Source organism: Glycine soja, chromosome 2, assembly GCF_004193775.1.
Source record: "Glycine soja cultivar W05 chromosome 2, ASM419377v2, whole genome shotgun sequence".
NCBI classification, from domain to species: Eukaryota; Viridiplantae; Streptophyta; class Magnoliopsida; order Fabales; family Fabaceae; genus Glycine; species Glycine soja.
Window position 1 is genome coordinate 49,936,171 of NC_041003.1, and position 25,553 is coordinate 49,961,723.

The window sequence follows — 25,553 nt, forward strand, 5'->3', positions numbered from 1 at the left end:
CAAGAACTTAACATCACGCATGTATATGTATGTAAATCCCACCCAAGTTCCTTTTAGATCAAAAACCTTAAGTCCTATTATTTGATGTGTTATGCAGAAACTTTCGGTTGAAGTTATTTCCGATTTCTTTTGTTATCTCCAAAAGAGCTTAATTGGTTCTTAAACATCACCTCATGATCCTACCTAAGGGACACAATATGATAGAACTATCAAAAATCTTATTAAAAATGAAAATAGATAAATCAATATTCAATATAATTATTTTAGTCAATTTTGTAGCAGGCCAGTTGTTGTAATACGTTGATTATTAACTTGAATATTATGATAGACGAAGTCGGTAATTAAGACCCTCGCTAGCAACAACTTTTTTTCCCTTACTTTTTAATGATGATACACTTGGCAAGAGAAAATAAGTTCCTGCTTTATAATTATGTCTTGAAATCGGAAGCTTCATGTATGTGACTTTTACTCAATTATATTGAATCTTTGTATGCGCATACAAATCTAACCTACCCAACTCAAGCGATTGTATACAGAATGTGGCATGCACCTTTGATTGGAGAGTTTCTAATCAAGTTGTGATTGGTTCACAGCATATAATAATTAATTTGGTTTAGAAGTTTTGTGAATTTATAGTTGGTACGAGGACAACCAGGGCAAGCACATGAAATTTGGAGGAAATTGGTTTGATTTTGCATGCTTTTCTAATTAACGTAATCAACCTTTTTGCTTAATTTTTTTTGTTGTTTATTTTTGCTTCAACATTGAAGCCTTTTGATTTTCTCATTTGTATACATGACATGAAGATAGAGTTTCGGGTTCAAATTCAATTGTTCCCATTTCTTATCCATTTTCTCCGAAAGTGATTCCTTTCCTTTACAAGATACGTCAACACTAACACGTTGCATGTCTCACCGCCCAAATTGGGGTCAAATTTGATCCTAATACGTCAAAAACAAGCTTAATCGACGTGTTTTATTTGTTAATTATATGTTTTCTTTGGAATGTAGCCACGGCAGCAACACTTGGCAAATTCTTAATGGTTAACACATGGTTGAATTTTAGTCATTCAAGTAACATTAATTAACATGCTGATTAAACATCTCGCTGATTCCTTATAGATTCCCTATCTGATTTCCTTTTATGTAGCAAGGGGTGAGGCCACTTATTTTATGTTGATTTTAAACTTGACGGAACCTTTTTTTCTTTTTACAAAATTAAAAATTAATATTGATCCCGTATTGATTTCTCTCTGGTCTATTTGGAACTAAGGATCATATAAAATGTATATTTAAAATTTGTACACTCTGCTCCATTCTTGAATTAAACAACGCATGAATTTGACCTTTAGCCGTCAAATTTTTGGCCTCTAATTTAGGCTTTCCCAGGTTTGAATTGGATTTACTGTGACCAAATAGAAAATTAGGTATAATTGATAGTTTGGGTCGACAATTTTACGTTTTCTTTTCTTTTTTCCTTTTAATTTTCCACTTATATACGTTAATTTTCCTTTTAACTAAGGACCAATGTGTGCGTTACAATGTTAATATTTTAGTGGTCTGATCAATCCCTTTGTTTTTTTAACACAATTTTAATCTCTTTAGTTTATGCTGTTTGAATGACTAAAACAAATGAAGAGTACTAACACTAGCTCTACATCAAGTGCATGTATGCACCAAAATGACAACATACGAAGAAATGCAAAAATCAACAGAAAAATTTTACGACATTCAATGCATAGATCTATCATCTATATCTAGCTTCCAATAATTGCTTAGCAATATGATCAAATTTTGTTTTTACTTCTGCTAGCCCTACTTTCTCCTACATTAATTAGCGGATGTTGACCTATTAGGCTTGCCTGATCCCACAAGTTAATTTTGATAATAGAAGATTAGTTATGGGATAATACGAATATAATTGCAACTTATGTTCTGTTTGCCAAACATATTTTTGACAAAGACCTATACATTAAGTTGGTGGCGCTGTTTAAACTTAGGTTAGGCCACCTATGAGGCTATACAATTTCAAAAAGTTTAATCTCACACTTAATTAGCCGAACTTCAAAGATTTTTCTTCAATTATAACAAATTACAACAGGTAATAAAAAGAATAAACTTTGGAGTTGTGTGGCTAATACGTAATACATAGCAATTATTCCTAGACACGAGGAGGGCCACACTACTCCAGTGTGACACAAACTGTTGGTTGGATTAGGTGGCCAACCGTTTACCACATAATCTCAAAATATCAACTGTACCCGCCAGAATTCAAATCATGTTTTATGATTCATTTATCATATATAAAGAACTAAAAGATTGCAATTTTGTTGCCCATAATATAAGCAAATGCCTGCACTTAGCGGACGTATGTATCAGATAATAATTTTTAAGTCTTATCCACTTGAATTCAAACAGAGATAGATAGACTTCACTTTATTTTCAACAAAAAATAAAATTTGTGTTTGTGCTAATTTTTTAATAAGGAGACAAACAAATAATGTTAAAATAATTTTGGATCTTTTATTTCATTTTTTAATTTAAGTTTAATTTCACTAAGACTAACAAAATGTTGATACACATAAAAAAAAATGTTGATAAGAAAAAAAAATAATAAACTTCTACGATATAACAGATACATTTCAAGGAAATCAATTAAATTCTTTTAAACTTATGTGAACAAAACTAAAACAAAAAATAAAATTAAGGATCAAGATATTTTTGCCAACAAATTAAACAAAGGGAGAGAAAGAAGGGAAATTGGAGTCCAATTGCTTTCTGAGCTTGGCTTCATATAAAAATAAAGCCTAGAGGAAGTTGGCCAACGGTTAAGTTCCCTCCAAACCTTGTGATTCCCTTCGAATCAAAGCAAAACTTAGCAGTTTGATTTTTGGTCACCCTCTGAGACACAACCTCACCTTTCTGACATATCCTTCACACCAATCTTCCCTTCCCCCTCTTCTATATAAACTTCATCTGCTCCATCTCCTCTTCATATATATTTTTTCTCCAATTAACCTTTATGTACAGTATGTGGTTGCTGAAAGGATCATGTTGTTGAAGATTTTTGTGATATAGTCTGATTATGTTGCTAGGAGTTAAAGCTGGTGCAGACCCAGAAAAGATCTTCCAATCAAGGTACTAGTTCCATCCATCAACAAAGTTGTCAATTGGGATGCTTCAATTTCAAGGTTCTTTTGATGCAAACCTGTGCTTCTAAAAAATTCAATTACTTGATCTCTCATACACGTCTTGGACAAATTCTCAACACAAAGAGGCAAAAAGAGAACATTTAAAATGAATTCTAGGTGCTTCCTTGTTCATCCACAACAAGAGTATAGCATGGTTCCATTTTCTTCAAATTCTGCCACAGAAGATAGAGTGGCTAGTGCTCGAAACAGGCCTCCGCGTGTCACCCCTCCTTCCTTTTTGGTTAGGATAGCCATGAGAATATCTAGAGCAAGATGGTTTACCTTTTTAAGAAGAGTTTTTCATTACCAAAATGGATCAAGGTCCAACCTTGGCTCCAACCCTTTCAATTCTAGCACTTGGATGATGTTGGAGTTTATTGCCTTGATTCTCCAAATAACCATTACAACATTTACTTTGGCCATTTCCAAGAGGGAGAGACCTATTTGGCCTATGAGGATTTGGGTTTCTGGTTATGATATTGGCTGTGTTCTTAATCTGCTTCTACTTTATGGACGCTACCGTCAAATTTATCTAACTCAAGGAGATTCTCTCAGCCTTTCCGATATAGAGCAGCAGAGAAACAATGAAGAAACCAGGTATCCTATGCACTTCAACAACTTTTTTCAGTCAATTTTACTGTTAGTGATGGGTAATTGTACTTATTGACAATATTATAGTGTACTAATGGCATGAGTATGCTTTAAAATTGGCTTGGAAAGTTTGATACCATCGTTTTATTAGTTGAATATGACTGTTATTTGTTCTCCTTGAATTAGTCATGAACTTATGATATTTCGACAAAACCTTATTGGATTGTTGAAGATAGGAAAATACCAAGTGTCAAGTAATCATAAAGTTATCGTAATTTTAATTTATCCCCTTAAAAAGAGCTTGGAGGAATCAAATACCTTCACATACCTTTTTCACTGTGATCAGTTCGTGGCATTTACTTTTGAAAGAGTAGAATCTTTTGTTAATTGCATTTTTTTTCTATCTAGTTGAGGACATAAATCATGTAAAATATTGAAAAGCCTAATATAGAAGTTTTACCAACTTCTTTTTCTTTAAAATGTAATTTCAAGTTGACGAAAAACAATATCCAAGAACTAACAGTACCAAATAGGAACTGACAAATAAATTGTAAACTATCTGTATTGTATTGTCTGGAATAACTTCCATAGTCATTGACTCAACCAGAGAAACAAGTTTTTATTTTTATTTCTAGAGCCATGCAACTTTTTTGTGGTTAAAATTTGAAATTGTAATTTTCATTTGCACTGTATTGTACAGGATGTCACACTTGATGAATAAATGCCGGACTTCGCTTGAGCTTTTCTTCGCCATATGGTTTGTGATGGGCAATGTTTGGGTTTTTGACTCACGTTTTGGATCTTTTCATCATGCTCCAAAGCTCCATGTGCTCTGCATCATTCTCCTTGCTTGGAATGCAATGTGCTACTCTTTCCCTTTTCTGCTGTTTGTGTTGTTATGCTGCTGTGTGCCACTAATTAGCACCCTCCTCGGCTACAACATGAACATGGCCTCTTCCAATAAAGGAGCTTCTAATGATCAAATTTCACAACTTCCAAGTTGGAGACATAAAGAAGCTGGAGCCAAGTTAGAGCTTGGCAATGCCTCTGAAGGCAGTGAAAAATTGATCAATGAAGACCCAGTAAGTGGTACCATTAGTACATATAGACTAGGCCTTATTTGGTTAGTTTTTTTTCTAAAAACACTTTTAGGAGAAGAAAATAGAAAGATAAAATAAATTAAATTTCTCTTATAAATTAAAATCAACTTTGTTAATTAAGTATTTATGAAGATATTTATAAACATAGAGCTCAATTCATGCTACTCAAAAGTCCATATGATATGACAGGTGTGTTGTTTACTAGCCCTTGACTTGATATACAGCTAGCTAGCCACTTAACAGCTAGTAATGTAGCGGGCATTTTTGTGTGAGTACCATGAAATTTTTACCCTCAATTTGGATATGTTTAAATATGTAAAAAGTGTGTGATATATTAAAATTTTTGTTTTGAATCTATCATCGATTTAGTAATAATATGATACCATCACAACTATTGATAATATTGGAAAGATCAATTTGTAAGGTGACACATCATACTTAATTGATCGTAGAAACTTAACGAAAATTTTAATATATTGAAAACTCAAAATAACAAAAAAAATTAATTAGATATCCAGAACAAAATTCAGTAATTTATTAAGGACCTTAAACATAATCATTTGAATATATGTTTTTAATTTCCATTCATTTTAAGATTTGTTATATTTCAATTTCTATTGAACTGATAGATTTGTTATGTTGTGATGTACTTACAGGAATGTTGTATCTGCTTGGCCAAGTACAAAGACGAAGAGGAAGTTAGACAATTGCCATGTTCCCATATGTTCCACCTAAAATGTGTGGATCAATGGCTAAAAATTACATCATGTTGCCCTATTTGCAAACAAGGATTATAGAGGTAGAAATAGCTGAAACAACAGTCAAAAGGATTAATCTTATTTTGTCATACTCATATGTATAGTCTTGATACTACCCTCAGTTTTTTTCCTTCTTTCCCCCCCTTAAATTTTGGTTTAATATACTTTAGATGTATCACTTGAGTGAGTTTGTATATGTACAGAATAGCTCACCAGTGACCAAAACTATTACTATGTAATTGGTTGTAAGGAATATATCCCATAACCTTTCAAATTAATGGATTGCATATTTGCATGATTTTTCTTTATTGTCATCAGAGAGATAAGCATCTGCATCTCTGTAGGGAAAAAATTAAAGCAAGTAATATATTAGTTCCTTAATTCTTCAACAATAAAATGTCCATTATTTAGGGCTTTTTAACCCTCTAAAAATTGCAAAAAAACAAATGTCTACATGTAACAACTTTTTTTTTCGTAAAATAAATTAAAAAAATTATTTATTTCGTAAAATAAATTAAAAAAATTATTTAAAAATAAATAGAATTTTAAAAAAACGATAAAATTTTTATAATTAAATAAATAAATAATAATTTAAAAGAAAATAAAAATATTTTATTTATTCATTTGATTGGACATAAAATAAAATTTATTTTTTATAAAATAAATAAATATAAAAAATAAAATAAATAAAAGACCCAAAATACTCGAATGATGATAAAAGCATTCTACCCATTCGATAATCATGAAAGAAGTACAGTAAATGATTTAAATCCTTTTATTACTTATTTAAAATTTATATAAAAAAGTCATTAACGTTAATTAAAATTAGGAATGACATTTTTAAATTAGAAATCAGAATTCTTATCCTCACCACATAGAGTGATTATATAACTAAAAAGGCAAAACATTTTCATTCCGAACTGAAACTTCTGCAATCACCATATTCACGATAATACGAAGAAAAGCACAAATTCATTGGCCAGAAAGCTGACACAAATTTTCCATATAGAAACTAAATACACTACTAATCCAGGAAACGGCACCTAACTAGCCAACATTCCAAAATTTCGAAAATTCAAAACATAAACATAGTAAAAGACTGTTCCCCAATCATTGTTTCTAAAAACACAAAGGCAAATCAATAATTAAGTTAGATTTAATCAACTTCTTCCATCTTGCTACCCTCAGCATCGGCATCAGCATCGGCGTCCTCGAGAGGAGGCATGTCAGCATCTGCTTCACCAGCATCTTCATCAATGCTCAGTCCAAGCTTCAGCATCCTGTGAATCCTGTTACCGAAAGTGTTGGGATCATCAAGGCTGAACCCAGAAGTTAGAAGAGCAGTCTCAAAGAGTAGGAGAACGAGATCCTTCACAGATTTGTCATTCTTGTCAGCATCAGCTCGCTTCCTCAGCTCATCCATGATGGGGTTCTCAGGGTTAATCTCCATGGTCTTCTTGCTCGACATGTATCCAGCCATGCTGCTGTCCCTCAATGCCTGTGCTTTCATAATCCTTTCCATGTTGGCTGTCCACCCATATTCACCAGTCACGAGACAGCAAGGAGAATCCACAACACGATCAGACACCACAACTTTCTCCACCTTGTCACCCAACACATCCTTGATCACATGGCAGAGACCCTCAAATTTCTCCTTCAATTCTTCCTTCTTTTTCTTTTCGTCTTCACTCTCGTCAAGTTTCAGGCCTTCCTTAGTGGAAGAGACCAACTTCTTTCCCTCAAATTCCTTAAGCTGACCAACAGCATACTCGTCAATAGCATCAACCATGTAGAGAACCTCGAACCCCTTCTTCTTAAGCTTTTCAAGGAAAGGGGAATTCTCAACAGCTTTCTTGCTTTCACCAGTAATGTAGTAGATGTCATTCTGCCCTTCCTTCATCCTGGTAACATAGTCCTTGAGGCTGGTCATCTCATCACCACTCTTGGTGGAGTGATACCTGAGCAATTCAGCAAGTTTTGTCTTGTTCTGAGAATCCTCATGAATACCAAGTTTCAGATTCTTAGAGAAGGCTTCATAAAACTTGTTATAGTCTTCCTTGTTCTCAGCAATTTCAAAGAACATCTCAATGCACTTCTTGACCAAGTTCTTCCTGATGACTTTCAGGATCTTGTTCTGCTGCAGCATTTCTCTAGAAATGTTGAGAGGAAGATCCTCAGAATCCACAATACCCTTAACAAAGCTAAGATATTCTGGCATCAACTCCTCACAGTTGTCCATGATGAAAACACGGCGGACATACAGTTTGATGTTGTTAGGCTTCTTCTTAGTGTCAAAAAGATCAAAAGGTGCCCTCTTGGGGATAAAGAGGACAGCCTTAAACTCCAGCTGACCCTCAACAGAAAAGTGCTTAACAGCCAAATGCTCTTCCCAATCATTGGTAAGACTCTTGTAGAAAGCAGCATATTCTTCTTTTGTGATCTCTTCAGGTTTCCTCATCCAAATAGGCTTCTGCTTGTTCACCAATGACCACTCATGAGATACCTCCTTAATGGTCTTCTTTTTCTTCTCCTCCTTCTCCTTATCTTCATCCACATCTTCAACTTTACCCTCCTCATCCTTCTTCTCTTCCTCGTCCTCATCATCAGAAATCTCCTTTTCAGTGGTCTTCTCAATCCAAAGAGAAATTGGATAGCTAATGAATTCAGAATGCTTCTTTATCAAATCCTTCAGACGGCGTTCCTCAAGATACTCAAGTTGATCTTCCTTGAGAAACAAAGTTATCTTTGTTCCCCTACCAAGGTTCTCACCAGATGTATCCCTTGTCACAGTAAATGAGCCACCAGCATGGGACTCCCAGACATACTGCTCATCATCATTGTGCTTTGTGGTAACAATAACCTTATCAGCTACAAGATAAGCCGAGTAGAAACCAACACCAAACTGTCCAATCATGCTCACATCAGCACCAGCAGCCAGGGCTTCCATGAATTCCTTGGTCCCAGACCTTGCAATAGTACCGAGGTTATTCACCAAATCTGGAACATAGATCGCACAAGCATTAGAGAAAACAGACTAGTATGCACAGTCAGCGATAATCTCAATAAAACTTTAACAAAATATTTAATCTTACCGGCCTTAGTCATGCCAATACCACTGTCAATGATAGACAATGTGTTGTTGGTCTTGTCAGGAATAATGTGAATGAACAACTCTGGCTGAGCATCAAGCTTGCTCTTGTCTGTAAGACTCTCAAATCGAATCTTGTCCAAAGCCTACATTGTAGTAAAGGTAATAAAATATGACAGCAATCAGATATTTGCCCAAAGAGTAGAGGGAAAAAACTAAAAAAGCATAACTCAATGCCAATCGAAACGACCCACTCCCTTCCAACTAAAAGAATATATTAACACCGTCAATTTTGCCTCAATTAAGAGCCAATGGTTACAGTAAAAAACGACATAGTACTACGTAATTCTAACCAAACAGGGACAACGCAGGAACAGGGAATAAAAAATGCTCCAATATTTGGTATCATGTCGAAACTTATGTGGCTGAAAATCATAAAATTCAATTATGCTATTTACAATAATAAAGAGAATAATAAACATCGCTTAACAATGGAAAAAGCACACTATCATAACACGAACCCTATGAAATTAAAACCACATCAATTGTTGTACTATGAAACAATACTTACAGGTAAACACAGTAAGCAGGGAAATAACAACAAAAGGAATAAATAAAGGGGGGAAAGACATGTTTGAGCAATAAAGACGAAAATAAAGAACGATCGCAGTAAAGGACGTAATGAACAAATGGAAATACCAAAAGACCTAACAAGGATCGTAAGAACAAGAAAGAAGCAGGAAGAAAATCTTACATCAGAGGCATTGCTGATGAGCTCACGAAGAAAGATCTCCTTGTTGCTGTAGAAGGTGTTGATGATTAGACTGAGGAGCTGGTTGATCTCGGCCTGAAAAGCAAACGTCTCAGTCTCCGAAGCCATTTCGATTCAGATTCGGAAAAAGAGGGAAGGAAAGAGAGTCGCAGCGGACAGAAGGAGAAGGAATGCAGAGAGGAAGGAAGAGAGTGGTAAGTTATATAGCGAGTGTTGGCTAGGGTTTTTAAGTCTTCTAGATCCTTCTACGGTCTAACTCATTATCTTTGTTAATCGCATCACCCCTTGGCCGTGGACCTGGTTTAGTTCGTTTTCAGCCATTAGATTAGATTATTGATTACAAATTACAAATATGTATTTATCATAAAAAAGTATAAAAAAAAAACAACAAACAAAGTATATACATACATATATATATATATATATATATATATATGTTCATATCATTAAATTAAAATAAAAATGAACTTTATGTTAGATATTAAATCCTTTTCAACATACTTAAAGAATCAAATTATCTATAATAATGTTGGATCTCGTTGGTACTTTTTTTATTTTTTTAACTAATTTAATTCAATTTTGTGTTTTATGATCATTTAAAATTTGACTATGAATGAAATTAATTTTATAAAATTGATTTAAATTAATAATAAAATTCAATATAATTTTCTTATCCGGAAAGATTATTTAAAGTTACTTCAATTAAAAATTATTTTGTGTTCATAATCAATTTTTTAATGTATGATCAAATATGTGAACGTTTATTTAAAATAACATTACTTGATATTTCACATGATTTTAGATAACTTGACATAAAACCAAACATGTAGTTTTGGATTTTGGTTGATTTTAAATAAATGTTCCAATATTTGGTATCATGTCGAAAAATTATTTATGAGCCCATAATGAATTTTGAGTTAAAGCATTTTTTATTAGATATAAAAAATTATATCAACTTTTACTATTACTTTATTTTTTAAATAAAAACTTCGGACTATAAATCACTTTGCTTTTAAAAATAATTTTAACGGAAATTAATTTTGAAAATCAATTTGATTGTAATTACCCCTAAAGGTAGTGGAGGAAAGATAAAATTAAAAATTTTCCACACTCATAAACATCTTATATTATAAATACTCCATTAGTTTTCAACATTTTTTCTATTTATATCATGTCATATTATATATTGTGTTTATACTTTTCTCTCTTTCTTTCCCAATTAACATGGAGTGTTCTATGTAACATTACAATAAATTGTTGAGTATCTGTGTGTGGAGTTTATTAATATATTCACTTCTCTCTTTTTTCTCTTTTGGCTATGTGATTCAATGATATCTTTTCACATTATCAAAGCCTACGTTAAACTTGGCATGGAAGAAATGAAAAATAAACACAATTTACTTTGGACGAAATGTTTACCTTTTTCCTTATTAAAACTAAAAAATAATTAATAGTAATATTTTTTTTCTCTCATGATATGTGATGTGTATGACATCCTCTTTTCCCTCTTTTCCTTTATTTGCAATCATTAAATAAATTAGTTTTATTTTGTATTATTGATGCTTTAATAATTGTTTTGTAATTATACTTTTGACTTAAAATAACTAAAAAGAATCCTATTAGTTAGTTTAGAAAATTATTATAAATTTAAATAAATTAAGAATTTGTGTGTAGAGTAAAAAATTTGGAAGTTTAAGTATTAAAGTGTGGTAAAATAACCATTGAGAAATTATTGTATTGTATAGATAGTTAATTGAAGTTAATTAAATGCTAAGGTGAGTGTTAGATTTAATTAAGTATTTTGGTTAGTACTATACTACTGTTAGATTGGGAGACTGAAGGATGGCTTGTTGAAGTCCAAATAAGTGTGTTTCCCCTTTCACTTTGATTTGGGCCGAAAAGCACTTAAGCCCAAATCTATCAACAAAAAGAAAAACAAAAAAAATATACTTCTTAGTTCTCAATCTCCTAAATCGTAAGTCGTAAGTTCTAACAAAAAAAAAAATGTTTATTCTTAAAACCCACAATGGGCTTTTTCTGGGGGATCTGCTGGGAATGAGGATATTTATGTCCTGCACTCCCACTATTATTACATAGGATACTTCCTATAATATTTCAGAATACAAATTTATATTTTAGAATAGACTTAACGAAATACGTGTGTTTGGATGAGGCATTTAAAATTCTAAAAAAATTTAAATTATGAGAATTTCAAATGCTTCAATTTAAATTTCTTTATTTTTAAAATTTTGTGTTTGGATTCCTTTATTAAAAGTCGAAGCTCCGTTTCCAACGCATTCGCACGTGAGAACAAAAACGGTGTCGTACTCGATAAGTCATAGCACGGAATCAGAATCAATTTTAGAGTGTCCTTGAGTCAAACTCCCACCACCATTCTCCGTCGTGAACACTTTCTTCATCGCTTTCTCAAAACCTGTCGTCGTCGACGACACCGAGCCGGAACATCCACTGGAAAGTAACCTCTTCAAGAACCCGCGGTTGCTTGCGTCGTATCCCGCACGGTAGAATTTGTTTCCTTTCTCTGCCAGAAACCGCCACGTGTCATCGGCGGAGAAAATCGGGCAGCAGTGGTCTTTGGTGGAGAAGAGCATCGCCGTGAAGATGCCACCGACTCCTACATCGATGGCCATGTCGAAGTAGTTTGCAATGGTGGCGTTCTGGTTGCCAGATTTCTTCTTCAGCATGCCTTCCAGGTAGGCGAGGGCTTTTCCAGCGCGAATCCCGCGCATGTTGTTGCCGTCGATGACAAGAATGCATATCTTGCCACTTTGGTTCTTGACTGCGGAGATGCAGTCCACAATGGTGGTAGCCGCCGGAGTCTAAGATTCTGACTTGGGAGGTATTTACTTGGGAAACCAGAGCTTTGGATCGTTGTAGCCAAAGAGAAACTTACTTTCGAGAATTTGAAATTCACTTTTTTAAAGAGAATTTGAAATTCTATTCTTTCAACCGGCTAAAGTCCTTTTTAAAATTCTAAAATTTTGAATTCCTTTTACTAAAATATCAAAACAGTTACTTTTAATAAAAAAGAATTTAATTTCTTATAAAAAATACATTACCTAATTAAATTACTTTATCTAAACACACTCTAAAAGATACAAGATACAATAATGAGGATGCAACATATAATACCCGGGAATGAGATTTCTGGCCAGGCCTTATATACGTCCATACAAATTAACTTTGTCCATATGTCAGTCTGTCAGCTGAAGCTTTTGGAGCTGACCCATCAACTCCTCCTATGATTTTAATGTTTGTTGCCACCTTCTCTGCACAAGAAATTCATTCGTGTTACGTTGCATGGATATAGGCACACAACACAAGTCCATCGGTTCAGCTTCCGGTACAATGGTTCCACAAAATTGACAAGACAAACATACGTGCATGAGAACATAAAATGATGAAGTATAAAATCGCAATCACAATATATACTATTTTCATAATGTTACGTAGGCAAAAATATTTCTAGAAAAAGCACAAGTTTGAATGAAGTGAAGCAGTAAGTTTTGTTTAATAACGTACAGACCAAACAATTCATCAACAAAATTGATGTTATGCATAAACTAATTTATACTTGAGATATGTAACTATGTTTAACTACCTTATAAATTCTGGTGGCGTGGTACGGAATAGTGCCCAGTACAGGTACTAGTTTTTAGGAGTATTATGACAAATACGTTGGAGTATTAATGCATCGTACTTTCAAAATCGCAAGTTTTAAGACTTTCATTTTTTTTCTAGTCAACATATTATCTAATTGATGGGCTGCAGCTGAAATCTGTTGCTTTCTTCCGGTTGTTCCCTAGCTCCCTCCCTTCTCCAAAATGGAACGTAAAATAGCTTTTGCTTATTTATTTATTAGATTTAAGTGAAGGATTCATGTCAGATATAAAAGGGAAGATCTGTGAGGATTGATAAAAAAAAACTAAATTATATATATATATATATGTAAGTCCTTAATTTTTTTTTTCTTACTAAAGTGAAATATTTGTTTCAAAGACGAAATTGTTGTATGGTAGAGATCATTACATTGTCTATAATTTTAACTAATCAATTCATGTAATATATAACCAAATTTTATTGATTAATTATTTTCATAAAATAAATTTTTTACTATGTTATGTAATAAATATATAGTATCAACCATAATTATAGACACATAATGGTTCCAGAAACTATATAATTTTTTTTAGTTTTATAGGGATTGAAATCTATAGGTCCAACTGTCCAAGACCAAAACTTTAGACACGTAATAATCCCACTTTTGTTAATTTAATTGATAACACATTCCATATAGGTTAAATTATTCTGGTACGTGGTTTATAATTAATACTGTATATATGACTTTGTTTTATTTTTTGAATCGCATACGAATCTTTGAATAAGTTAGCGACGACGCTCTTAATTATGTTTCAGTGGACGCCACATTGATTCTACCTAACTGTTATATATCTTAAAAATGACTTGCAGCTATCTTCATGGGAAGGAGGTCACTTTGTAATGATGACCGGAAACAGAGCATAGAACTAGCTAGTTTAATTATCGACCAGAGGCCAAGATGAAAGTATATATATATATATATATATATATATATATATATATATATATATATATATATATATATATATATATATATATATATATATATATAATATGAACAACATGATTCGATCAAGCTAAATTTTTAACTTTAAAGATATGCAACCCTTGAAAATGTTCCTTTTTCTACTAAAATAAAATATGAAAACTTGTTTTGTAAGCTACCATTGGATGATAAGTGCATGAGTGCAATCTAATTATGAACTCTAATGAAGACAAGATAATTGGACTTAAAATAAATGAGTTTCCACAAAAAATATTATAGTACGTAATAATAGATAAGATATTAATTTACTCATTAACTGGACGTACAATTTTATAGATATCTACTCATACTTACGTAATATATTTATTGTGCATCATAACTAGAATTTGAAATATATATATATATATATATATATATATATATATATATATAAAATATTTAATTTTACTCAATTGGTATATATAAAATAGAAATAAGAAAGGAGTGTTTTTTTTCAATGTGGGGTTTATAGAAAATTTCTCTCCTCACTATAAGGAGAGATTTCTTTCATTTTATTACGTAAGATCCACAAAATAATTAGGTCATCTCTCATTTTACATGCTCTATTTTTTTCATTCTTTTTTTTACCTAAGGATAAAAATGTCTAAATAAGTTAAAATAATTTTTAATTTATCCTTTATCATTTCTGATTATCCAAACAAATTATTAATTTGTTTATCTTTTTTATTTTACCTTTTTCGTATTTTTCAACAGTCAAACAAAGTTAAGATGAAAAAAATGTCCTGCTCATACTAATCTTGATGGCTTTGACATGCAGTAGGAGGATTTTTTTTAGAAAAATAATTATTTATTTTAAAAAATTATTTTCAAAATAAATAAATTCAAACACAGTAATATAGTTATTCGTTAAAAAATGGTCAATAAAAAAAAATAAGCCACTAACCTTCAGAAGACCCAAAGCCAGTTTATTTAATTGCAAAGTACTATAACAGCAAAGTACCTTGGCATACCATTCATGACTCGTGTGGGTGGAGATGATATTGGACATGTTCAAAGTACTGTGGTTCATATATATATATATATATGTAAAAGATGATATTATTAATTATATTCTAACTTTCCACTCATTACATCTAATAATTTATAGCATTTGGAAAGTGATTTGGGAACAGAAACCAGAACTTACGGATATATTTAGACAGCTATGAATTATGATATGATCAGACAGTCACTTGATTTAATGTGATTTTCTTTAGGACCACTATCTTTTATCAAGACGAAGTTTTTTCAAGCTAACAATATATACAGTATGAAACTGATGACTCTTTGAAATGAGCCTCAAATTGAAGACCATATTTTCCTTTTAAACGAGAAATGATTTTTAGTACGAAATCTATCTATTCGCACAATAATATAAAATGACGTGATGTTAATTATTTACTTTCCCTGTGCATTATTCGTCATTTTGTGTATTTTTTCTTATTTGGTGATTAGTAACAAATTCGTTCTTTGTACCAAACTATTGGCACGAAATAGCACAACTCAAGTAAATATGTGTCATCAAACTAATGACTAATCCATTATTAGTAGGTCAGTATCATTAATTTTTTTGTTGGAGCATAGAAAGACTATTATATATATATATATATATATATATATATATATATATATATATAAGAAGCAAGGAAGAAAGATTAATATATGCATATATGGACAAGCAATAAAGCTATGTTCGGGGATATGGCAAAATCATTTTAATAATGGAACTACTAAGAGGCACAGGGCATCATCTTCATGCAGGAAAAACAAGCCAAAACTCAGTGGAGCACTTTGAAAGGTTTGAAAAATTAGTATAGTGAAGATCCAGAGAGAAAAACAATTAAAATTAATGGATCCATGACTTAAAGCATTCACTCATTGAGTGGCAATGGTCTCTAAACCCCCTTCACATTGAATTAATTTGCTCATGCGGTAGGTGATAAATCTCAATTATAGAGAAATTGCTTGGGATGTCGACCTATATGGTCTTATCTCTATGATTTTGGGAAGCAATCACAAGTTGGAGGAATTGGCCAAATAATTATAATAAAAAAAAAACAAAGATTTCAATTGTTTCTAATTAACAGTCAAGGATTTTTGAATGTGATACTGATCAGGATGGAGCCTCCCAAACGTGTGAATTCGGGAAGTGTAACTTGGCAGTTCTTCTTACATGATTTTGGATTACCATATATGGACCCTATGCCTTATTAATTACTACTTAATACAGTACTAGTATATTATGTTGATGGGATTTTATTTTTATGTCACTAACAAATCATGCTTTGGTTCCATCAATCCGTGTTATTATCGGGGATTCAAAAGTCCACTTGATGTGCATCGATTTCACCACTAGCTGACTCTATAGCACGTGTGCCATGCATTAAGGACAAACGTTCCTATGATGCTATAATAGTCGACCTCTCTAAGGGCCCACCTCAATGCAAATCATAAAATCTCTCGCTATCTTTCTCACTCTATTCCTCTCATATTTCCATAATTTGGGGCACGGGGGAGCCATTCTGTTTTTATTGTATGATTACACTTGCTTGTATATACAATTGCTAAAGAGCTATAATCTTGACTAGAAAGACAAACAAAATAATAATAATAAAAAAGCAAAAAGAGAGAGAGCTTAATTTAATGCGCAGATAATTAATTTGATAAAAAAAATCAGTCTTTTTTTTAGATTATATATTTTTATGAAACCAGACAATAAAATCGTCAAGTTAAATAGGATATCACTATGCATTCGGTAGTATAAACAGTACGTCAGTCTTGTGAGTGACTTGAAATTAAGTTTTATTTTAATTATGTGAGTGGAATTACCATGCTCTAAGGGCCAACTTCTTTCATACTACATCAGATGACCCCTCTTCCAGCCCTACAAGTAGAAGTTGCGGCTCAGTGATAAAATAAAATGGCTACCTACAATAGGAACATGGACAGAAGGCTCATTAATTATTGTAATCGAATGGAGTGGTGATAATGTGTTCATAGGCAATATTAATAATGTTTAGTCACTGGTACTACACAGTTACTCTATTGTTGGTCAAATTTGAATTTTCCACTGATGTTGTTCAAATTAATAATTATAGATATTCTCCTCTCGTGAGCATGGCTGCATGAGCTCCTAGCTAGCTAACAACCTATCACCAAAGAGAAGCTACCTATCTTACAATTAATACAACTCTCTTTTCCTTATGCAATTAATTTGTTTTCCCAAAAGTAACAAAAGCTTAGGCCTGATACAATTACTTTTAATAAACATAGGAGAACCAGGTAGCTGAGGAGGGAGGTTTATTACAATCTTAATGGAAAGGAATATCATAAAATGTTGATAATTAGCAATGCTTCAATCTATACATAAGGTGCACCATCATGACAGCCTCAGCAGCATGCATGTAGGTTTAGCTTTTTAATTATTTCCATGGAAAATCCAGCAACTTTTTGTTTCATGTCATGGGCCTGGCTATTTTCTTTGTTAGGATTAGCTTAATTATGACTATTTCTCGTGTTTTTTTATTCAAATGTTGGTGGATCCATGTGGCGCGATATACAGTCCAACAGCAGGAATATGATTTAGGTTTTAAAAAATACGATTCATATATCCAACTCATAATTTTCGTAGTTAACCATTTATCTATGGTTATTTATGATTTTTTTTTTGTTTTTGATGAAGAAATTTATAGTGGAAGGGAATAATAATCACATCGTTTTTTTCTTTTTCTTCTTCTCTAATCTTTCTTTTTCATTTACTGAATTCATCTTGCATGGGATTACCAAGTGAGCCAAAAGGGCCTTCTTGTTTTTCATAGCCATTGGGTGAAAAATGACATCATGCCATATGTGTAATGTAAACTTGATTGTTCATAACATGCCCCCAGGGGAAGCCTTTATGACTTGCTCTCTTTTTCTTTGGGGGTTGGATATATACCTTTATGACTACTTTTTTTTTTTCAAAGAGATTTAAAGCCGACAATAAAATGGTGGGGTTAGAGGAAGGATCCTTTCATACTAATGCAAGATTTTCCATCCATGTAAAAATGGTGCCTTTTGTCTCTTCTTTTTAATGTCATTGGGGTCCCTTTATTCACCCTCTTTTGCTTCATTGATCTTCCCTTTACCGTGCAATATTACTTTTTCTTTTTCTTTTCTATAAATCTTCTGTCATCATACATCATAATTAATATGCTTACTTGGAAATTCAATTATTTTCTTTGTATGCACAACAATCTCTAAGTTAGTAAAAGATTAAGTTTAGGGTCAAATTTATGTGGACTATAAGCCTATGCAGCTATATATTTGGTTCTAAACCGTTAAAATAAAGGTAGTCACATTCATTGAATTCAATGAATCAAAGGCTGTCAATTACACATTACACGAATGCATATCATACATAAAACTTGTCCTAAGTCTACAGTTTCGATTTGAAGATTCATGATGTATTAGTGGGTGTAGCTGAAACTTCCCCATCGATCTATCATCAGCAAAATGAAGGAGATGGTAGATGGGACAATTGACGAAGATTAATTTTGATAGTATCATGCAATTGCAAGATTCATAATACACAGAACAGAGTCATAAAAGTTCAAATTAGATAAGGCATAAGGATCTACAGTCATCTTCAGGATTCATTTATATGATAGGTGGGGAAAGCGGTACCCTAAAGTTGTGTGTGTCTGGAAAAGGTTGATATAGCTGTAAATGCATGTGTCTAGAGAGTAGAAACAGCCTATTTTATTAATTATTCATTGACTTTTTTTTTTAGTAATTACTATAAATAAACTTATTAAATTGTTTCATAGTGCTTAGGTCATTCAGATGGAGCCAATTATTATTTTTAAAATGATTGTGTCTAAAGAATATAAATAAAAGTGTATTTAGCTTTAAATTTTAGTGAATTATGATAATGATATATTTTAAATTAAATAAAAAATATTTTTTATATATTTTATAGACAAACATATTTTAGGATAACATTATATTTCAAATTTGAATATGTGCCTAGCCAAAAGGATTAGAATTTAATTTAAATATACTGATGGTGTAATTTTTTTATATTTTCATCTAATTATAAATTTTCATGTATGTAAATATTATAATTTTTATAATAACTATTTTAAAAATTATATTGATAGTAAATTCTAATTGGCTGATCTCATAAAAAAATTTAAATTGACAATGTATGAAAACTAATTTTCTGGCAATTAAAACTGATTTTAAATATGTTTATTTAAGTAATTATTATAAAATTTAATAAGATATATGATCATTCATGATTAAAGACGGAATAAAATATCTTTATAAAGTTAATATATATTTTAATTAAATTCTTTCTTTTAAATTTTGTTCTCTAGGTATGGTGAATAAGATATATACTGGATTAGGGGATCGTTGATTATCTTGGCTTCCACTTTTTGTTTGTTTCTTGATACAATTATTTATAAAACCAATTCAGACTGTATTATTAGGCATAGAGATAGAGTTGCATCAATTGAGTTCTATATGGACTGCAGACTCCCGAAGACACTACAACAGAATTTCTTTTTGTTTTTCTTTTCCTTTGTCGCCTTAGACGTACAAGCCTTGATTACTTTTTTTCTCTCTATGGTAATCATAATCCTGTTTATTTTGCTATGTCCCATCAATCTAAACTTCTTTTTTTCCCTTTCATTGAATCCCATCAATCTAAACTACCTCTATAGTTAAACTTGTTACGGTACTGTACAAATTAACTAACTATCTGTTTATTTCTATTGAATGTATAGTTTTCTTTTTTATATTAAAAATTAAAAACATCTTACAAAATGTTGGTAGTTATCTACACTACACATACACGAGCTTCACCCCAAATGGACAAAATGGTTTTGACATTCTTCCAATTGATGTTGAAAATACCATTTACTTCCAGAAGGCATCTGTCAACACATAAAAACAAGAGCGAATTTTTTTAATCTCTCTCAGTAATTCCTAGTTTTAAACCGTGACACATGATGACCACTTTGATGCAAATTAAGAAGGTATATGTATTTAAATGGACTTTTTTTCTTCTTCTAGTTATCTAACTTCGATTTGCGGATAATTCCAATTCAATAGTTGAATCTAGTGTAGTTTTGTACCTTCCACTCTTGGTCAGCATAACTTTCATGGTTTTCTTTATATTTCTTTAAAGCAAAGACCACCAAATACTTATGACCAGATCTTGCACATATTATAATATCGTTCTTCATGTATTCCCTTGTTTCCATGTGCACTTCACTTCTCCATCAGATTCCTCACGCACTCTTTCATGTATATATAAACAAACCGAAATGGGTCTTATTATTATTTGTGAACTAAATTATGTCCATTTTGCTCCTATAAAATTAATCACCACGAATATCTCAGTAATTTGAGTAAATTTGATACCAATCATGGATACCCAATTTAGATTTAGACAGTGGAAACACACCCTTCTGTTGCATTCTTGATAATTTGATCCAAATATGCAAGTCAGTTGCTTAAAGTTCAGAAATTTAAAGGGTAGCATGTAGCAACCACCACATCAATTGCTCATCAAAAACTGCAGCCACACAAAGCGATGGACCACAAGATGGGCCTAGCTAATTAAAGGAAGAAATTATCTCTTTGATTAACCGAACAGAGAGCTACTACACTCAACCTCAAACTGTCTATTCTGTTTGATTAATCATCCATCACTATCTACTATCTAGAGCAAGGTAAGATAATTACAGTAATAACCAATTTCAAAAAAGTGCTAAAGTCATTTTCCGTTCTATATTTTACTAGCCCTTAGTGCTTACTTAGCCATGCCTTGTTTGCTGCTAATCTCAACAGCTGAATAAATATATGAAGATGAAAAGTAATTATTATTTCCAAATTAAAGCAGGAAACAAGATAATATGTGTCCACGTGGGGAACAAAAATCCAAAATCTTCTTTACATGATTTTCACCCTCCACCAGTTTCATGTCTCACAGTTCACTGTTAGTGAAACACTATCTAACAGGAACTAACAAATTGGATTACATTCAGATCGCAGATTTCACAAAATTTCAACTCACTATTTGACAGGTTAACCACAACGAACCAATAAAAAAGAGGAGTTTACCAACATAGTGTAGTATGATTGCCAGATAACTATGTCCCTTTAAGGTCAGAAGTTGGATTCCCAGATTTATGTGTATGAAATAACATATGTTGAAAAAGGTTAGTCTCTTAAATGAATTTCAGTATTTCGAAGATTAGTTCTTAATTCTCAACGGGAGATATCCTGGGTTCATCCAAAAATTAAAAAGAGAGGTTTAGCTTAATAAAAACCAACAAACATCATCATGGGTATAGAGATGTCCTTGTCATTGAACAGGAGCTTATTACAACAATAAAAGAACAAGGAAGCTGGCTCTTCTGTCCAGAGCTTCTTCTCTTCCTCTATAAAATAAAATCATAGAATTTTCCCCTCTAGAATCCCAAAACAGATCACCACTTCTCTTCTCTCACAGCAATGTCTGTCATCTTATGGAATCTGTCACTTTCTCCCAAAATCTTCTTCCTCACCATGCTTCTCTTATTAAAGTCTCTTTTGTTTCCATGCTGTTACTCCCTTAATGAGCAAGGCCAGGCTCTATTAGCATGGAAGAACAGTTTAAACAGTACTTTAGATGCACTAGCATCTTGGAATCCTTCCAAGCCAAGCCCATGCAATTGGTTTGGGGTGCACTGCAACTTACAAGGAGAGGTGGTTGAGATAAACCTCAAGTCAGTGAACTTGCAAGGTTCACTACCTTCAAATTTTCAACCTCTCAGGTCCTTGAAGACTCTTGTCCTCTCAACAGCCAACATCACAGACAGGATTCCAAAGGAAATTGGAGACTATAAGGAGCTCATTGTTATTGATCTCAGTGGCAATTCTCTCTTGGGTGAAATCCCACAGGAAATTTGCAGGCTGAGCAAACTGCAGACTTTAGCTCTGCATGCCAACTTTCTTGAAGGAAACATTCCATCCAACATAGGAAGTTTATCAAGTCTTGTGAACTTGACACTCTATGACAACAAACTGAGTGGTGAAATTCCAAAGAGTATTGGCTCATTAACTGCGCTCCAAGTATTGAGAGCAGGAGGGAACACAAACCTTAAGGGTGAGGTGCCATGGGACATTGGAAACTGCACCAACTTGGTGGTGTTAGGCCTTGCAGAAACCAGCATTTCTGGGAGTCTTCCTTCTTCAATAGGGAAGCTGAAAAGAATTCAAACCATAGCCATTTACACAACTCTTCTTTCAGGCCCTATCCCAGAAGAGATAGGGAAGTGCAGTGAGTTGCAGAACCTGTACTTGTATCAGAACTCAATCTCTGGTTCAATCCCAAGTCAAATTGGAGAGCTCAGCAAGCTTCAGAATCTTCTACTGTGGCAAAACAATATAGTAGGTACAATCCCAGAAGAGCTTGGAAGCTGCACACAGATTGAAGTCATAGATTTGTCCGAAAATCTTCTCACAGGTAGCATACCAACCAGTTTTGGTAAGCTATCAAATCTGCAAGGGCTTCAACTGAGTGTCAATAAGCTTTCAGGCATTATACCTCCTGAAATCACAAATTGCACTTCCCTGACTCAACTGGAAGTTGACAACAATGACATATCTGGGGAGATTCCTCCTCTTATTGGCAACTTGAGAAGCTTGACTCTCTTCTTTGCATGGCAGAACAAGCTCACAGGAAAAATCCCAGACAGTCTTTCACGGTGCCAAGACCTTCAGGAATTTGATCTCTCTTACAACAACTTAACTGGTTTAATACCCAAACAACTTTTTGGGCTGAGGAACCTCACTAAACTGCTGCTTCTTTCCAATGATTTGTCAGGCTTTATACCACCTGAGATAGGTAACTGCACAAGCCTCTATAGGTTGAGGCTAAATCACAATAGACTTGCAGGTACCATTCCAACTGAGATCACCAACTTGAAGAATTTGAACTTTCTGGATGTGAGCAGCAATCATCTTGTAGGGGAGATTCCTCCAACACTATCCAGATGCCAAAATCTTGAGTTTCTTGACCTCCACTCAAATAGTCTCATTGGCTCAATTCCAGACAATCTGCCCAAAAACCTGCAGTTAATTGACCTCACAGACAACAGGCTAACAGGTGAACTAAGTCATTCCATTGGTTCATTAACTGAATTAACCAAACTCAGCTTGGGAAAGAATCAACTCAGTGGAAGCATCCCGGCAGAGATCCTATCTTGCTCCAAGTTACAACTTCTGGACTTGGGAAGCAATAGTTTCTCTGGACAAATTCCCGAGGAAGTTGCTCAAATTCCTTCACTAGAAATCTTTCTCAACCTTAGTTGTAACCAGTTTTCCGGTGAAATCCCATCTCAGTTCTCCAGTCTTAAAAAACTTGGAGTGCTTGACCTCTCCCACAACAAGCTCTCAGGGAACTTAGATGCTCTCTCTGACCTTCAGAACCTTGTTTCACTGAATGTTTCCTTCAATAACTTCTCTGGAGAATTGCCTAACACACCATTCTTCCGGAGACTCCCTCTCAACGATCTCACAGGAAATGATGGTGTCTACATTGTTGGTGGTGTTGCAACTCCAGCTGACAGAAAGGAAGCCAAGGGTCATGCCAGATTGGCTATGAAGATTATAATGTCCATTCTCTTATGCACCACTGCAGTACTAGTACTTCTCACAATCCATGTCTTGATCCGTGCTCATGTTGCTAGCAAAATACTCAATGGAAACAACAATTGGGTGATAACTTTGTATCAGAAGTTTGAGTTCTCTATTGATGACATTGTCCGGAACTTGACATCATCCAATGTGATTGGCACCGGAAGCTCTGGAGTTGTGTACAAGGTCACAGTTCCAAATGGACAAACACTGGCAGTTAAAAAGATGTGGTCAACAGCAGAGTCAGGAGCATTTACTTCTGAAATTCAAGCACTGGGTTCAATTAGGCACAAGAACATCATCAAGCTTCTGGGTTGGGGATCCAGCAAGAACATGAAACTGCTGTTTTATGAGTACCTCCCTAATGGAAGCCTGAGCTCATTAATCCATGGTTCAGGAAAGGGAAAATCAGAATGGGAGACCAGATATGATGTTATGTTAGGAGTGGCTCATGCACTTGCATATTTGCACAATGATTGTGTGCCTTCCATATTGCATGGAGATGTCAAAGCCATGAATGTTTTGTTAGGTCCTGGCTATCAGCCTTACCTTGCTGATTTTGGCCTAGCAACAATTGCAAGTGAAAATGGTGATTATACTAATTCCAAGTCAGTTCAAAGAACCTACCTTGCTGGATCCTATGGATACATGGCTCCAGGTACTTTTTTCAGTCACACTTATGTTTGAATTAGTTAGTTATTGTTCAGTACTTGCATAACCCCTTGAAATAGTACTAATTTTTTGTTGTTTTTCTATATGTACAGAACATGCATCTATGCAACGGATCACTGAGAAGAGTGATGTGTACAGTTTTGGTGTGGTCCTACTTGAGGTCCTGACAGGAAGGCACCCCCTAGACCCAACACTTCCAGGGGGTGCACACTTGGTTCAGTGGGTTAGGAACCACTTAGCTAGCAAAGGAGACCCTTATGACATTCTTGACCCAAAGCTGAGAGGGAGAACTGATTCTACTGTGCATGAAATGCTACAAACTCTAGCCGTGTCATTTCTATGTGTCAGCAACCGAGCTGAGGACCGTCCAACAATGAAGGACATTGTTGGAATGCTCAAGGAAATTCGACCTGTTGAGTCCGCAACCACAAATCCAGATGTGTCAAAGGAAGTTTTAACAGTGCATACTTCTCCAGCACCTCCTATGAATGGTGTTTCACATGGAACTTAATCAACTTATAACTGTTCCTTTAATTTCTCAGAGGACTCAATCTGTTGAGAAAGCATACAACTCAAAGAGAATGTATGATTCATAACATGTGCATAGTCAAATAGAATGCCAGTTAGAGTTGGCCAGAAGAATTACTAGAGATGTTCAAATGTAATCTAAGATATGTAATGCATATTTCAAGAATCCATGTATTCAATTTAAATATATATAAAATTATAAAAACATTCTAGAATCTAGAGTCTAGAGCCTCTCACACAAATTAATTAAGTTTCAGGCTAGGTGGTTCCTCAATCCGATGTAAAGGGTCACCTACTCACCTTGGCCTTATTGATATCTTTGTAACCTTTGTGCTTTTACCTGAATTCAAATTTTGATGTTCTTATTTTAGTCTCTGGTGAATTAACTAACATGGAAACCAATTGATAATAATTTCGTGGTCTACAAGTGCTGAAACTTCTCGGATGTTACTGCCAACTGGGGCATTTCTAATAAACACAATAGACTTAAAGTCCATTTTAAATAAATTTCCACGTAAGTACTTATAAGAGGGAAAA

The 25,553-nt window shown here is 33.5% G+C and overlaps 3 protein-coding genes across 3 annotated transcripts; 2 read left to right on the forward strand and 1 right to left on the reverse strand.

The window, feature by feature from the left end:
• Positions 1–2,803: 2,803 nt before the first annotated feature.
• Positions 2,804–5,947, forward strand: LOC114403277 (E3 ubiquitin-protein ligase At4g11680-like). Its single transcript, XM_028366126.1, has 3 exons — positions 2,804–3,787; positions 4,482–4,863; positions 5,538–5,947. Exons 1-3 carry the CDS (start codon positions 3,297–3,299, stop codon positions 5,676–5,678), a joined length of 1,014 nt encoding a protein of 337 aa, XP_028221927.1. The 5' UTR covers positions 2,804–3,296; the 3' UTR covers positions 5,679–5,947.
• A 580-nt stretch (positions 5,948–6,527) lies between these two features.
• LOC114403282 (heat shock cognate protein 80-like) lies at positions 6,528–9,689 on the reverse strand. The gene is made up of 3 exons (XM_028366141.1): positions 9,482–9,689; positions 8,732–8,873; positions 6,528–8,636 (listed from the first exon to the last, which is right to left on the reverse strand). The coding sequence occupies exons 1-3, from the start codon at positions 9,605–9,607 to the stop codon at positions 6,796–6,798; spliced, it is 2,109 nt and encodes a 702-aa protein (XP_028221942.1). The 5' UTR covers positions 9,608–9,689; the 3' UTR covers positions 6,528–6,795.
• Positions 9,690–21,504: 11,815 nt separating this feature from the next.
• On the forward strand, positions 21,505–25,231 carry LOC114403288 (LRR receptor-like serine/threonine-protein kinase). Its single transcript, XM_028366153.1, has 2 exons — positions 21,505–24,474; positions 24,581–25,231. Exons 1-2 carry the CDS (start codon positions 21,651–21,653, stop codon positions 24,997–24,999), a joined length of 3,243 nt encoding a protein of 1,080 aa, XP_028221954.1. The 5' UTR covers positions 21,505–21,650; the 3' UTR covers positions 25,000–25,231.
• The last annotated feature ends 322 nt before the right edge of the window (positions 25,232–25,553 follow it).

Bases quoted from the DNA above. Each gene is read 5' to 3' on its own strand.
- LOC114403288 (XM_028366153.1), top strand. From the start codon at position 21,651: ATGTCTGTCATCTTATGGAATCTGTCACTTTCTCCCAAAATCTTCTTC. The intron at 24,475-24,580 runs GTACTTTTTTCA...CTATATGTACAG, and splicing joins CTATGGATACATGGCTCCAG to AACATGCATCTATGCAACGG.
- LOC114403282 (XM_028366141.1), bottom strand. From the start codon at position 9,607: ATGGCTTCGGAGACTGAGACGTTTGCTTTTCAGGCCGAGATCAACCAG. The intron at 8,874-9,481 runs GTAAGATTTTCT...ACTACAATGTAG, and splicing joins TCATCAGCAATGCCTCTGAT to GCTTTGGACAAGATTCGATT. The intron at 8,637-8,731 runs GTAAGATTAAAT...TCTATGTTCCAG, and splicing joins TATTGGCATGACTAAGGCCG to ATTTGGTGAATAACCTCGGT.
- LOC114403277 (XM_028366126.1), top strand. From the start codon at position 3,297: ATGAATTCTAGGTGCTTCCTTGTTCATCCACAACAAGAGTATAGCATG. The intron at 3,788-4,481 runs GTATCCTATGCA...TGTATTGTACAG, and splicing joins AGAAACAATGAAGAAACCAG to GATGTCACACTTGATGAATA. The intron at 4,864-5,537 runs GTAAGTGGTACC...ATGTACTTACAG, and splicing joins AATTGATCAATGAAGACCCA to GAATGTTGTATCTGCTTGGC.